Raw genomic sequence first — 16616 nt, 5'->3', positions numbered from 1 at the left:
AATCCCCCCCTCCCTGTCCCTTTTCTGACACGGTAGAACGGACGTGATCACCAGCTCAACTCGGTTCCCACAGAGAAACACATCATCACGTTAATTTATGACACACGTATGGCGTTACGTCACCATTAAGCGACTCTGGGTTTGTTGTTGATAGTACATTATGTTAATTTCATATTTTCTGTTGCGTAGGGTAACTAAAAACCAAGATTTACCCAGACACGTGCTCTTTTCACGGACTGGGTTTCCCAGGGCCCCTGAACGCATCACGTTAATTTAAATGACCGTAACTCTGCTCATATTTGCTCAATCGGAGAAATTCCACCAGTTTATGAAAGATAATAAGTTGCTCTTTACAGCCAGTGTCGGTACATTGCGGTAATTTTACTCACACGTAACGGAAACATTAAAGATGCTGCTTTGTTTTGATGAAATTGACACAAGGAACAGAGAGAACCAAGTGAGTGAGAAAGAAAGATTAAAACAGACCAAATAATGGTGGATTTATTAAAAATGAAAGACTCTCTGATGATAAAAACCACCATGAATGGAGGTTCAAATGGATTTAAAAACAAAGGAGGAAACTGAGCCTATAAACGTAAGATCAGTTTAATTTTTGGATCAATAAATGTCGTTCTGATTTTGTGGAGCTAGTCTTTGTGTGCATTAATATAAGTGTAAATAGATGCTTTTAATGTGTGAGACAGTTTAGGACAAATTATTTGTGTGTTTGTTTAAACTTTGTGTGTGTGTGTGTGTGTCCATCTGAGCATATTTATCTCCATCACTTTCAGTTTTCCTTTTGATGAACATTACATTATCTAACTCTTCTTTTATTTCTTCTTCATTAAGTCCATGCAGAGTGGACACGCCCCTCCCTGGACATTAAAACCATGAGCTGATCCTAGTTTCCATCATCAGGTCTAGACCCATCACTTCTACAGACAACAGACAGAATAAAGCTCAGAGTCAACATGGGACCATGGGATGCACTTATTTATTGAAATGTATATTAAATGATTATTTAATTTTCTGTAATTTTATTTTTTAGGAGATGTTTTTAATTGTTTCAATAATTTAGAGATTTAAGGAACAGATTGTTATAATGCATAATAAAGGTGATTTACTTGAGTCAGCACTAATTTCAGATTGTTTTTAAGTCTTTGTATAAAAATACTTTAACAGGACAACAATGATGTGCAAAGCTGCAGTAATGTTGGCTTCATACAATAATAACAACAACCACTGCACACGCCACAAGAGAAGCTTCCAGTGAATAATTTACAAATATAAAAAGTTCACTGATGGTGACATTGAGATCTCAGTGTCACCATCAGTGAACTTTTTTTTTTTTTTTTGTAAATTATTCACTGGAAGCTTAGATATTGTGTGACAAAGATATCAAAGGTTGTTGTTTTGAGAATAGTCATATTTATGATTAAAAGTTATGATTGTATTATATTCTAAAGTTTATAATTATCTGGCTCGTCTTCCTTTCTTTCTGTTCACAGCATAATCTTATATTTAGTTCTAAAAATGTGTTTACAGCTAATTTTACTGATTATTGTTACACATCATCCTGCATGTGCATTATATACAGTATAAATGTGTAGATTTAACCAACTGTTGGAGAAACCATTTTATTAAATACAAAGCAAACAACATGCAAACAGAAAAACAAAGGTAGAAATAGTTTATTTAAATTATGAAATTAGTGAGTTGTTAAAGTGCTGAGGTGCAGTGGAGGGTCTTCTTCTGCAGAGACGTGATGATGAGGGGTCCGAGTAAAACCCAAAATTCCATGGTAATTTTGAGGGTATAAACATGCATATAAACACATTACTGGTATATTAACCCATATAAACCAAAAAATATAGAAATGGGACATTTTACAGCTGCAAATGTGTAACATTACTGGTATTTTGAGAACAGGACACATGTAGATTTCTGAGCAATTCATTATAGTTGTGCAGGACTAATAAGAACTCCACATACTGAAAATTGGTATTGCCACATGTGCACTAACACGACACGACCTAAGAAGAGAAATAAAATAAGATTAAAAATAAATAAATAGTTGCAACATTTTGCAGTCTTGTTCCAGGTTCTGCTGTCATAATATTCCCATCCTTGTACTTCTAATGTTTAAATGTTTTGTTTTTAAGGTTCATGTTACATTTTGCAAAAGGTTGCACTTTATTTCTGGCTTATTGATTTTTGTTTGGAAAATTATTACCCTTTCTTTCAGACATTTCATTTATTTGGGCTTGTATTTGTGATGTTCTGTTTTTGGTTACAATTAGATGAATAAATTAATACACTACACTTTGCTCCCCAAGACACTGTGTTTGTTTTCATTCTACAGAGTTTGTGAGTATGTGTCCCAGAACACTGAAACACCATATATATATTTATATTATTTATACATTAGCAGCAGTACAATGTCCAATTTCCATTTTTTTCTGGGTTATATAATAGCCAACCACATGTGTCCTGTCCACAAAATACCAGTAATATGTTACACATTTGCAGCAGTAAAACGTCCTATTTCCATATTTTCTGGTTTATATGGGTTAATATACCAGTAATGTGTTTATATGTATATTTATACCCTCGGAAATACCCGGACCTGATGATGAGCTGCTACACTCCGTAACCGTCCCGCTGTCGGCTGAACAAAGAGAAGTCCTGATGGTCATGTTGTCCTCTTCCTCCATGAGTTCTCTGTGGTGTTGTTCATATATATCAGGTAACGCCAACTCTGAACTTTTCATCGGCTAACGAGCACTTCTGACACCGCTATCATTGCGGAATGCGGATGTTTATGTGCCGTAAAGCGTTGCGCGGTACCAACGTCATCACATTTTGCGCGTGGGTCGAGTCGAGTTGTGCGTTGGCACGGTGTTTGGACCACCTCTTCTAGCAGGACCATCGGGCCGTTTACCCCCCTGTGGTGCAGTTCACACCTACGCAGGCCAGACAATGGCCCCCCATGGTTTCACACAAGCACAGAGCTGGTTAGGAACGGCCCTGGTTGCCAGTGTGAGTACACCCTAAGGGCCACTATTTTGGAAAAAGGCATTGGCCACTCAAAAATTCAATATGGCGCCATTTTTTAAGATGGCCGCCATTGCTATTCAATGATCTGGTTCTCCCGAGTCCGAATATGTGCATCCCTCCCGGGCAAAATGTGGCAGCGGACGCGTTTTATTCCCTCGAGTCCAAATATGTGGTTTGTTTTCGGCTAGAGGCCGAGAAAGTTTGGTGTTTTCCTGCATCGGGGGTAACCTCAGTCAATGGGAGAAAGCAGTATAAAAGTTGCTCCCTTTTGCTCATACTCCTCTGAGGTTACCCCTGGTGAAGGAATACACCAAACTTCTGTGGCCTCGGGAGGAACAGACTTTTCTGGTTTGACCTGATCCGAGCATTTTTTGGATTTTTCTAAAGTTTTTTAAGGCGATTGAGTGTCGCCTCTAGCAGGCGCAGTCCTGACTCTACCCGGAGGGATGCACATATTCAGACTCGGGCAGACCAGACCTATCCTTTGACACCTCGTTAGGCAGAATATTACTGACAGTCCCCCCTACAGCGGTATGAATGAACTGAAACAGCCACTGAACATCACGGTGAACAAAACGTTCAGAAACGCGCTTCGGATAATGTGGGGAAAGAAAACGCTCACAGGTTTAATAACAGGACGGATGCATCATGGTCAGTGTGCAGGTCAGTGTCTGATCATGGAGGGAATTTGCGTGGCAGCGAGTGACAGCAGAAGTCATACATCTGCTCAATATTTGCTTTTATTTAGATATTTATATATAAAATAAGATTGCTGATTGTTTAAATAAAAATAAATAAACATGTAATAAATTGAAGCTTGTGGAGAGGGTAGCGGTGGTTTGTATACATTTACAGTGGGAAGAGCAAATAAAAAGTACACCAAGGTTTAAAATGAAAGATATCTCAGCCTGTCTTTAATAGTAAGTAATAATATAAAATTAAAAATTAAATCAAATCAATTAAATCGGGGCTTTCGCCTTTAATTGGCCATGGGCGACCGTGGCTCAGGTGGTAGAGGGTTGTCTTCTGATCGAGAGGTTGGGGGTTCGATCCCAGTACCTGACTATGTGTCGAAGTGTCCTTGGGCAAGACACTGAACCCTAAGTTGCTCCCAGTGGTCGACTAGCGCCTTGCATGGCAGTCCTGTCCCACTGGTGTGTGAATGTGAGAGTGATTGGGTGAATGAGCTGATGTGTAAAGCGCCTTCAGACTGCTTCAGTGTGGGGATAAAGTGCTATATAAATCGAGTCCATTTACCATTGAAGTGGGACCCTTAGTGGCTACAGATTGTGACATTTTGGAAATATATGATACTGAGTGACAATAAATCATGTTTTAAATACAGAAATCTGTAGTCTACCCAAAAAATAAATAAATATAGACTTATATCAAATATAAAGCCAATTCTCAGTAGTGAAGGCTATGAAGAAAAAATAATAGAACTAATGCAGAGACATCAACTACAGCAAGTTTGGTGATAATGCCAAAAATAGGCCTTTTTTGTACAAAAAAGTTCAGGCGGAAGCCCACTTTGCCACAACTGTACCATTGTGTGAATGTGAGAGTGATTGGGTGAATGAGCTGATATGTAAAGCGCTTTGAGACTGCTTCAGTGTGGTGATAAAGCGCTATATAAATCACGTCCATTTACCATTTATGTAATGTTATTACATTAATGGAATTTGTCCTCTACATTTTACCCATCCCTGAGGAGCAGTGGGCAGCCATTTTGCGGCGCCTGGGGAGCAGTTCGGGGTTAAGGGACTTGCTCAACATCCCACAGTGATGGCCCAGGTGAGGCCTGAACAGGCAACCCTCCGATTACAGCATAAAGTTGTGAAATCATTGTGTTACGTTTATCAGGAGCGATCACACACAGGATGGACAGGCTGACAGCTGACCATAAAAAGCTGTAAATGGACTGATATGCAGACTTGGGGCAGTGAGGATGTAATTTCATGTGGAGATGGAAACTCGTCCATTGAAACTTATCAGAATACACGGAAATATACGCAAACCTCCGTTAACATGAGTATAGCAGCCCGCCTACTTGCCCGTTCTGATTGGCCTAGTTGTTTGAAGTTCGCTCTCTTCAGCCAATAGGGTGCGGCCTATGTCACAGAGCGGCCTTTAGGTGGTTTTTTCTTGGAAAATTGCTAAATTATTGGAATGCTGCTAATACAGAAGTGCGTTCAATAGCCCGGAAAATAAGGTACTTCTTCCCATTACTTTTCGGAAATGTCAATTGAATTGCAAAATTTGTTGAGAATCTTTTCTTATGATATCCTGTTTGCAATATTTAAATCAGGAATAGTTGATGATGAAACATTTTTATCCTCTGTAAAATATGGACATGCTACTTTAGCATTAATGCAGCATCGTTTCAGCCTTTAGACAGACCTACACAGCCCAGCAGAGGAAGAGACACAGCAGCCAATGAAGAAACACGCACGCACACGCGCACAGACACACACACAGACACAGACACACAGTGTTTGGGCTTCACTTACAGTCCATCTCTGAGCGCGTCCTTTCAGCTCGGGGGTGTTTGTTTGAGGAACGGATGGTGTGTCTGACTTCAGAAAGAGGCTGTAACAACACAGTGGCACAGATTAGGACAATTTACAGGTTTAATGAAGCCATAAATCCATGTGCATGAGGAATGTAAGATGAAGTTTTATTCTGTCACAGGGTTCTCTCCAGCACTGTTGAGCATCGTTAACCCCTATGCTGTGTTTCAACCAGCGTAGGGGGCATTTCTGTTGTTTTTTCCTTCTTTAATCGGTAACGTCGTATAAACTGTAATAAATTAGGCACAAAAAGGGACTTCCAGGTGTGCATGGGCTGTTCTAACTCTCTTTTGAATCAGCATAACCCAGAAACACATACGTCAGTCGCACCTTCTATTTAATAGAATGGTGCTAGAATGGCCTTGCGGAACCTTGAGCAAGAAACAAAGTCTTTTATTAATGTTGTACATTTTGTGATTTCAAATTTTACGTTATTTTTATGAGATTTGGAGAAGAATAGTCCAAGCATTAAAATTGTTTTCAAAAAGGTTGCTTTTTTTTTGTCACAATGAAAGCTTTTCTTTTTTCAAAGAGGGGCCCAGCAGAACAAGTTAGGGAACCCCTGATGTAGAGGAACTGAGCAGTGAAACAACAATAACCATATATAACATATGCAACCTACAATGTTCTAGTGATGGAGACTAATGGTTTAGAGTAAATTAATCACTAAAAATTAAAGAAAAGCTGGTATTTTTGTCTCTTTTTTGTGCCGAGGAACACGGACAGTTTCATTCCAGAGTTGAACATTATTTGCTCCCCAATGGATGTTACAGCCTCAGAGTTCTCAGGTTCAGAAGATGGCTGATCAATACCTGATCCAATGAGAAGCATGTGAAAGAACGATCTCAGCATGGGAGGAATAGAATCAGCTTCACAAGAAGTTGAACCTGTAAGAGCATACTTCATGAAGACATATTCATGTGTTTCTAGCTACTTTGAAAGCTGATAGGGACATCAGTAGACGTGATGTTTTTCATGTCAGTAACAACTTTGCTCAGGGACGAGAAACTATTTATCTGATGTCAGGCACACAATGGCTTAGTGGTTAGCACATCCTCCTCACAGTAAGAAGGTCCTGGGTTCAAGCCCAAAGGTGGACACTTTGATCCTTGCTGTGTGGAAGCAGAGTCCAAATTCTGCCCGTTGGAGACCCAGGTAGTCGTGTTGTCGTCCACCAGGGGTCACCTGTGTGGAAGCGAGGGCAGTCCCCTCGCTTCCATACTGCTGCTGAGCTGCTCCCATCGGTTTTTAAAAGTGCTCAAATCGGTCGAAAGTGACATCAGCGAAAAACCCTGGTCCCTCCTCGAGTTTGAATATGTGTAATATGAATAATATAAACACTATTAAAACACTAAAGGACTCTGGACTAAAATTACAAACGCTGTTAAGTTGGAAATATCAACAAACCGACCGAGCTTGTTTACGTCTAAATCCATATCGACCTATGACCCCTGAGATCTCACATGCTCATTTCAAGAGTGTGAAAAGGCTTATTGGTGGCAATTTTTGAAAAAAAAAAAAAAAAACAGGTCCATTTCCAATACACAGTGTGATCTCACTTGTGTCTTAGGGTAAATTTAATCTTATGACCTTAAAGTACTTCTACACCAAAAAGGACCTTTGCATCATGAAAGTCACTTGTCTATTTTTGGGGCTAAACCTCCCTACTAAACAACTTACGCCCAAAAATGTCAAGTCCTGAGGTGGCATACATACGATTCTACATAGGTGAGGCTTTAGATTCTAAGGATTTATGAAGACACGTGCGCTCACATCCACGCTGATTCAAATGCTCAAAGGAAAGCTGAACACGCAGATTCAAACATCTGCATTTTTATGAGCGTACGCCCGTCTTTGGATTGAGACGTATGCTTATTTGACGGCATTTTTCACGCAAGTCTTTGTACATGAGGCCCCTGGTAATTAGTGCAGCCCTTCTTCATTCCTGTACTTTGTGAAAATCATTTCTTTATACTTCTTTTTAAAATGAATTATATTTTAACATTGTTTTAGCTCCACACACATACAATTTTTTCCCCATGTTTCCACAAAACCTCTGAACAGGAATTTAAGTATAGTAAGACTAGTGAACAATAGAGAATGTGGAGTGAATAGTGATCCAGAATGTGTTTTATGTGAGACATCCAGCTAATTTTCTCATCAATGATCACACTGAGAAATGTATTTTCATTCACCCTTTCTATGTTGACACTATCTATCTGCAGTTTACTATTTGTTTTACATTTTCCAAATAACATGAATTTTGTTTTGCTGAGGTTTAATGAAAACTTGTGAAGTTGACTAGTTAAAGCTGAGCTGTGATCGGCCTTCCTTAGACATCGTCACATTATTATGCATCCCACAAGCTGCTCGTCTGCATATCCAATGCCTGCAGTCAATAGCCCGTGGGTTCTCTCCTCGCTCATTGTGGCTTTAACAGTGCTACTTCTGTCGCACAATGGAGCTGGTACCACCCATCTGGCTGCTACATAGATGTGGTGTTGATTCCAGTTGGAATAATAAAGTCAATAGAGACAAGTAAGAAACAGGGAAAAACTGAGGACAACATAAGATAACTTTACTGCTCCACACTGGTGCCAAAATGGGCTGTGTATCGCAAATACAATTTTGTTGCAATTTGTTGGGAATCATGTCATTTTAACAAATTTAATTACTGTTATGATAATGATGATTGATATATATATATATTAATGCATTTTGAAGGGAAAAACACCCCAAAAAAGAGAAAATGATGAACATGAGACATTGGTAAATGTTTTTCTGATGCATTAAAAGGATTTTCAATATTCACAAGTGGTGAAAAAACCCAGTTTGGGTTCAAATTAAAAACGTGTTTTATATCCCATGAAAGAGTAAAATTTATACTATAAATTAAAACAGAGATCAGATTTTTTTCTTAGATACCCCACATGCAGTTATATTTTTCAGATTTTAACAGCATGTCACCCAAAAACCAATGCATATGTGACTAATCATTAGTGATGTGAACAGTCTATGTTCATAGCTCTAAGCTGATCACATCACAGGGAGCTGAGACATATAAGTTATTTACTGAACACCCAAACATGTTCCAGACCCAAACCAATTTAAATTAGCTGTCATGTCCACCACATAGGATGTATGGCAGATCTTTGTATATTCTAAGAGAGTAGGTGAAGCTGTATTACTACACCACATTTCAGTTTGGGATGTAGTTCCTGAGATATTGGAAGCTGAAAATGAAAGAAAATAAAGATGCGCAAAAATCGACACATATTCCCTATTGAATAATCTTGGAACAAGAAAAAAATGTGAATCTTTTGGAGGATGCTCCAACAATAAAATCCTCATAATTTTGGTTGTGTTGAAATTAAGAGCTTCTTGGTGACGTAACTTCAGTGACTAGATTACATGGTTACCTCGTCTTGTAAGTTACCTGTCCTCCTTTTTACTGGGACAACAATAATATAAAATAAAATACTGTGTCTAGCCTTCCAGCATTTCTGGATTCTGTACAAGTACAGTACTGCAATCATGGTAGAATCAGCCATGTTTTATGTGAAAATGAAAATTGAGCCGGAAATAGTCTTTGAAATGGGCGGGGTGGTCACTTGTATTTGTTACAATTAAAAAAAAAGAAAATGGAGGGGTAGATGAAGTGAATAAAAAGCATGACTATGTTCAAGTGACTAATCATGGGCGATTTAAGCAACTATAGTCACTGAAGTTGCATTCGGTGTGAACGCACCATTAAGATGTTAAAAAGTAGAAAGCATATTAAAGATGTGATGAACACTTTTCATGCTAAAAATCATAATAGAAAATCATGTTTTGATTCAAGCTGTAGTTCGAGAACAGCAATAAGTAGGTAAGACATGTATTCGCAACGCAAATACGTATTTGGTAGGAATGTCACAGTATTGACGATATGCAGTACCAAGTTATTAAAAGTGCCTACAGTGTTACAATATCGCAATAATTACTGTACCGTGAGGTTAACACCGTGATTATACTGAACTATTGTGTGTATTTTGTTGTTGTGTAATGTCCCTTTATGTTGGACTGTTTACTAATTAAACTGAACGTAATAATGCAAGAAAAACAGAAGACTGACCTTGAAATTAAATATAACCTTGGGCGAAGGTCAAGGTCACATTGAAAGGAAATGTTGTTCAATGGTACCAGTCTGAGCACTGCATCTCAATTTGTGGCCAAGTTATAGGGGAAAAAGTATTTTTCAAATTTTTATTTTTTGTGACGTCATGAACTATGACTCTACCAATCGTTTTACTGGTAGGTCGTACAGCTTCAGTCCAATGAGATAAAATACTCCACTTGAGATGAGATTTTCATAAATGTAAGCATCAAACTGGTATGACAAATATTCATAAAGATATGGAAAATTTTGTTTTTTGACACTTGACGTGACCTTGACCTTGATATTTTGGCTCCAAAAAAGGTTGACTGCACTTCCTTGACATTGCCCCTATGAGATGACATACGTGTCATTAGTGCTGCATTAATAGCCTAGGAGGAGTTCTCGGACAAAGGAGTAACAGAAGGAAAAATAATAATAAAAACTCCTATGATCATTTTCAATTGCCAAACACAACTACAGACATTTATAACAATGTGCATTAGAACGTTTAAAAAAAAATTTCACATTAAATTATTCTGTGAAGGTTAAAGGTCAGTGGCATAATGTTTTGTTGTTGAAAAAAAATAAATTTAAACGGTAATGGTCTTTTGTAAGAAAAAAGTTTAAAAAAAGAAACTTCCTCACGTGAGAAAGACTATTTTTTCTATTTTGTAAAGCAATTAAATTTTACCTCAAGGTCGTCATCGTCAACTTCATTGTAATGCTGGTGGTTGTCTGGGTTGTTCATCTTATCTAGGAGGTCGACGGCGAGTCTCCTTGTCAAACCCGTTTGAGCCACAAACACGTGCTGCAAAAAATGCAGATAGTGAACAAGTCAATAACAACGAGACCATAGCAAACGTTACAAGCACAAGTCTTAACATTGATACTGTCATGTTAAAATGTGGAAAACATTTCTAACAGCAAAGAGATTTTAAATCTCTCATTTGTTTGGGAAGAGTGTATTTAAAACAACCTGTAATATTCACCAAATTGTAAAAACTGCAATATATACGTGCTTAGATTGAAATTTTGACTAAAATAAGTGACTGCACTCTGATTTCATCTACAGTGAAAAGTCTCACTCAATGACATAATTACAATCTGCAATAAACGTGTCGACTTTGTATACATTTATTTCAGATTGTAATTATGTCATTGAGTTACTGGTTCTGCAAATCATATTTTGAAACATATTTTTACAGATTTTCAACAAAAAATATAATAGGCTATAACATTATCAAATCCTTATTATTTAATCGTTCTGAAGCAGAAACCAAAATAACTTAAAGTTGAATAAAAAAAAGCTGGTCAGAAGCTTGACAAAACTTCAACGTTTTTTTTTTAATAAAAAGCACTTTTACTTATTTGAATCTAACATTCAAAGGTGAAATGGGCCAGGCCTCACAGGGCCAACACGTTACCGAAAGAAGCTTTTCTGCAGTGGGTCGTCGCTTTGGGTTCTTTGTAAGAGACATTTTCACAAAGTTATGAAAGGCAGGGGACCTGAGGCAGAGAGGAAATGTGTGTGAATAAAATGATTTGCTCTCACAGACAGAATCACTGCTTAATATCAAAGACGGACAAATACACCGTCCTATAATAAAGAAAAACTCACCATTTGTTTTTGTCTTTTAGCTTGGGAGGCTGGAAGCTACTTTTTGACATCAAAAACAAAGCCCTACAGAAGAGAAGAGAAATAGATAAGCTTATCAAAGGATTAGATTGACTGTGCAGGTATTTATCAGTGATCCATGCCTCATTGGATGCAGGTCAAACATGGGAGGCTGCAGCTCAGCCAGCTCAATCGATGTGATGCCCACAGCCCAGATGTCACACAGCTGGTTGTATCCACCATTTTTCTCCACTGCTGCTACTTCTGGAGCCATCCTTAAAAAACATGGTCGTTACAAAAAAGTTCTATTAGTACATGCAACTGAACTTAATCATTACACATTAGTAAGAAATACACACTCACCAGTACGGTGTCCCAATGAAGGACTTCCTCTTTGCAATGGTGGCTGTTATTTTGGCAGCCACTCCAAAGTCAGCTGTGACAGAAACAACCACAGCTCTTCATGTTGCGCAACAAAGATGTGAACAATGCTGTGAAAAGCATCCGTCACTGTTTTTACAAATGTGAACTAAAACCTTTGAAATGTCCTTATTAGAAGATATATGCCTAACAAAACACATTATTTTGCACCATATTTGTTTTATTTACTTTTAAAAATGGGACTACTTTACCTTTTTTGAAAGCCTGTGCACTGCCATGTTGAAATGACGTCATTGATGACGCCAATCGCCTTTTTCAGTTTATTGAGTTCTAAAGGAAGTGAAGCATTCAGGATCATTTAGAAGCTTTTTCAGTCAAAATAACAACTTGTGCTGCTTTGGGTTGATCTAAAAATCAGTAAAAGTTAAAAAAGTCAATGTAAACCTCTTTTGTATACCGAAATTTGATAAACAAAAATTCTTTGACCGCAGGGGGCAACAGTTCCATCTCTGCTGTTTCATAGACAGTATGAAGAAGAGAAGAAGAGCTCCGTGCATGTAAATACAGACAACCAGGATCCACTGCAGCTCATTAATGATGACCCAAGTAGAATCTGTCTGCTGCAAAGAACCAGTGCTCTTGTCAGAAATGGTTGAAGGTTTGGTTTAATGGTTTCAGTCCGGATTTTTTTGCTCTTCTTCTCTTCTCCATGCCATCTACGAAACCGCAGAGTTGAAACTGTCGCCCCCTGTGGTCACAGATTTTTGTTTATCAAATTTCGGTAAACAAAAAAGGTTTATATCGACTTTTTTAACTTTTACTGATTTTTAGATCAACCCAAAGCAGCACAAGTTGTAATTTTGACTGAAAAAGCTGCCAAATAATCCTGAATGCTTCACCTCCTGTAGAACTCAATAAATTGAAAGTGCACAGGCTCTCAAACTGTAAACTAGTTCCATTTTTAAATGTTAATAAAACAAATATGGTGCAAAAATAATGCATTTTGTTAGGCATAGATCTTCTAATAAGGACATTTCAAAGGTTTTAGGCCACATTTGTAAAAACAGTGGAGGATCCCTTTAAAACCTCAAACCAACTTACCTAACTTCACGTCTCCATTGTCTGTTAACAGGATGTTGGCACCCTGTTAACAATCACAAACCATTCATTTTTACATTTCATCATCCGCTTCATATCACACATTTTCTCTAATCACAGAGTCTGATTTAACAGGAGAAAGTATTCAAACCAAGGCCAGTAACACTCAACGGAAACTATTGCCACTTCCCTTTTGTCAATTTCAATCCTCAGTTTTTAAAGCTGATGTAGTGTAGACCTCATAGGTCAATAAATCAAAGATTGTTTGCTCACAAACAAATGTAAAAGGTTGAAGTTGCTGCTCGAAACTCTGTTCTCATCTCCACTGTAAACACTGGGTTTGTTGACAAATGGTCATGTGATTTGAACTTTGGAAACATTTTGCACATTGCATTGTGGAATTGGGAACCCTGCAGAAGAATAAAAAGACAAGCCTGAAGCAGAACGATTTCTTTAAGAAGTGGTTTCTTTTCATTCTTACTGGGCCTGTACTACGAAGCTGTATATCTCAATCTCTCTCTGTTAGCTTTACCTAACCAAACATTCCCTGTCACAGAGCAGCTGTACTACAAAGCAGGGTATCAACACCTTCACTTAACCCAGGTGATTTCAGCCTGGCTACATACGCACTCCTGTGACAGCGGTAGAGATTGCAGCTTCTGAGCAATCACAAACACGGAGAAACTGTGCAGAGCAACTTGCGTCACAATTGAGGAATAATTATTTTAAAATATGAAGATAAAAAAGAAATAATTCAAAACAACACTGTTGCTGCAGAGAAAGCAGGCAGAGAATTGATGAGTACGCAATATTAATTTATGGGAGATTAAAATTACACTCTGATCAGTTTCACTTTATTACATCACAGACATGTTCACATATCCGCCTCATTTTGGGTACAGTCTGTGGCTCTGATTAGAGGTTAGATTTTAGGCCCGAGCACGACCCGAAATTCGGGCCCGGTTGGGTCAAGATGTCACGCATTAGAGTCGGCTTCAAAATTTCTTTTTTTTTTTTTTTAAATCTCTATTACATTATTATTATTTTTTAATAAACACAGGGCGTAAGTGGGGAAAAGAGTGAACAATTCTGTTCCCACGGTAGAGCAGGTGTATGACGGTGTAAGATGGTTCTTTGTGTGTTTGATTGTTTATTTTTGGCGTGTTACTATGACCGCCATTAAAGCCTGTAAAACTGTGATCACGGCTCGAGTCACGTCATTACAATAACTTTTGGGCAGAGCTGCGGTGCGTGTGTCCGTGCTACTAATCTACCGGCAGCAATACGTTTAGCGTGTGCCTGACAAAGCGATACTCAGGGGCTCACACATGCTGGGTGATGCTTCAGTCCAAAGCCGCTCCTGTTTTCCATCGACTGAAAAGTTACAGGAACTGATGGAGCAGCCACGTTAATGAAGTTGTAAAGTTAATTATACAGCGTTTTTATGTGTTTATTTAGTTTTCTACGTTAATGAATGTTTGTGCAGCAGACAGAGAAGTCCACCTGCCTCCAATTGAACTTCTTCAGATGTCATTTTGTGCTTCTTTCACCACTTCATGTAAAACGAGCAAAATGTTCATTTAAATAGGGCGGTCTCAGCCACGTCTACACATGCACCAATTCACGCCACAATCTTAGTGAATTCCCCACAGCAGGTGAGGAAACAATATCACCAAAGGATTTAGGGACGTGCGTGGTTTACTACCCTTTATTTCAGATCTTAGTGAATCTGCCACTATGTCTTTATCTGTTAGAAAATGAACATGTAAAAGTTCCTCTACTGATGATAGTTGTTGTATATGATGTTGGATTTAATATAATAATGCATCAAATTAATATAGCGCTTTTTTGGGTACTCAAAGACAAACACAAATAAAGAAAATAAAGAAATAAATAACAATAAAAACTAGGCAAGACCTGTATTCGCAAGGCAAATACATATTTGGCAATTGAAAATTGCAAAAATGACAAACTGTATCTGGATTTGTTGACGAGTTATATAATGCAGAAAAAACAGAAGACTGAACTTGATCTTAAATGACAATGAGCAAAGATCAAGGTCACACATTGAAAGGAAATGTTGTTCAATGGTACCAGTCTGAGCCCTGTATCTCAATTTGTGGTCAAGTTATAGGGGACATTTTATTTTTTGGTGACGTCATGAACTTTAACCCCTACCAATCTTTTTACTGGTAGGTCGTACAGCTTCGGCCCAATTAAAAAAAATACTTCACTTGAGATGAGCGTTTCATAAATGTAAGAATCAAACTTGTACGATAAATACTCAGAGATATGGAAAATTTAGTTTTTTGACACTTGACGTGACCTTGACATTTTGACTCCAAAAAAGGTCAACTGTACATCCTTGACACTGTCCCTATGAGATGACATACATATCATTAGTGCTGCATTAATAGCCTAGGAAGAGTTCCAGGACAGAGCAAGTTGCGGAAAATGAATAATAACTCCTACGAGAACAATGTATTTGGCAATTTTCACAGTTTCAATTGCCAACAGTTTTAGCAGTAATAAATAAAACAGTTTGGGTTTGAGGAGCGATTAACAAGTAAAAAGATTTAAAAGAAAAAAATTAGATTTTTTGTAAACAATGACGGGAGTCATTGCTTCAAAAACTATTTTATTTTATTCAAACAACAACATTGTTGATTGCTCAGGTTTTAACAGTTAAGTGATAGAAATGAGACTCCATACCTTGATGTCACGGTGCATTTTGCCCTTGCTGTGCAGATATCCTAACCCCTGGAACCAACAGAGTATTTCATTAAGAACAAAGCACCGCCAAAGGAGAATCTCCCAAAAAATGATTGTTGGTTTTTTCTCTCCCAGACACGTTACCTGTAAGGTCTCTCTGGACATATATGCTATTTGAAGCTCTGACAGAGGCCCAGTCACTGCAAACACATCATTTCATCAGACAATGGCAGTATGAAAAGGCCGACACACACTTTTAATATAAACTCGAGATAGAGCCTTAATTCATCTGTTGTCCTCAGTCAGTGTGAGACAAAAGCCTTGTAAGTGTATTAACTTTTACATGTATATGAAAACAAGAGCTCACCATGATAAATGTCCTGCAGGGATCCACCACCACAGTACTCCATACAGATCCACAACTTCTCACGACTGAACAAAAAAAAAAGCAGAAAAATCATCACAGTCAGTGCATTAGAAACTTTGACAAGTCCGTGATTAATCTAACTTTAGCCACCAGAGAGTCAGCCGTGCACTGTTTAAGGGAGAGTAATGGCACGTTCACACCAAGCACGTCAACAGCGTGAAGTTTACATAAACAATATATTGTGGACGCGCTTCTAGGAGTATTGAGAGGTCCCGCTGCACGTCCCGCGCCTCCTGTGCGGCGCGTTTTGAAGCTTTACAATTTGAGATTTCAAGCTTTTGATGTGCGTCCGGCGCCTTCAATGCGGCCAACGCTAGAGTTGGGATTGTGGAACTTTTGGGGCATATTGCGGTGCGTCTACCAATGAGGAGGGTTCCCCAACCGTGACAAATTCAGAATAATAAAAGAAAAAAACACTAACCAGAGACAGATGGAGAGGTGCTCTTCTGCCGGTCAGCAGGTCATCAAACTGGGCATGGGAGAGACGGAAGTAGCGCTGAAAGCGCAGCTCTGGTGAATCCAGAAAGCCAAGTCACTCTCTTGATAATGTCGCAGATGAACGTGAGTCGGAGGCGGCGTGTTCAGCAAGGAACGCCAAACTTTATTCTCCATTCAAAC

General features: G+C 38.4%; 1 protein-coding gene across 7 annotated transcripts in view; it reads right to left on the bottom strand.

The window, feature by feature from the left end:
- Positions 1 to 16616, bottom strand: part of map4k5 (mitogen-activated protein kinase kinase kinase kinase 5) — a 72961-nt gene that overhangs the window by 32780 nt on the left and 23565 nt on the right. For all 7 annotated transcript variants that reach the window (XM_028437647.1, XM_028437649.1, XM_028437650.1 and 4 more), the window contains exons 5-14: positions 15939 to 16003; positions 15716 to 15771; positions 15572 to 15619; positions 12863 to 12905; positions 11744 to 11816; positions 11524 to 11655; positions 11384 to 11446; positions 11190 to 11271; positions 10457 to 10573; positions 5568 to 5646 (exon numbers count right to left, since the gene is read on the bottom strand). In XM_028437647.1, the coding sequence (XP_028293448.1) occupies positions 5568 to 5646; positions 10457 to 10573; positions 11190 to 11271; positions 11384 to 11446; positions 11524 to 11655; positions 11744 to 11816; positions 12863 to 12905; positions 15572 to 15619; positions 15716 to 15771; positions 15939 to 16003 (758 nt within the window). The remainder of the gene's footprint in view (positions 1 to 5567; positions 5647 to 10456; positions 10574 to 11189; positions 11272 to 11383; positions 11447 to 11523; positions 11656 to 11743; positions 11817 to 12862; positions 12906 to 15571; positions 15620 to 15715; positions 15772 to 15938; positions 16004 to 16616) is intronic.

Source organism: Gouania willdenowi, chromosome 22, assembly GCF_900634775.1.
Source record: "Gouania willdenowi chromosome 22, fGouWil2.1, whole genome shotgun sequence".
Classification (NCBI taxonomy): domain Eukaryota; kingdom Metazoa; phylum Chordata; class Actinopteri; order Blenniiformes; family Gobiesocidae; genus Gouania; species Gouania willdenowi.
The sequence above is the reverse complement of the archived record's forward strand: the minus strand, read 5'-3'. Positions and strand labels throughout refer to the sequence as shown.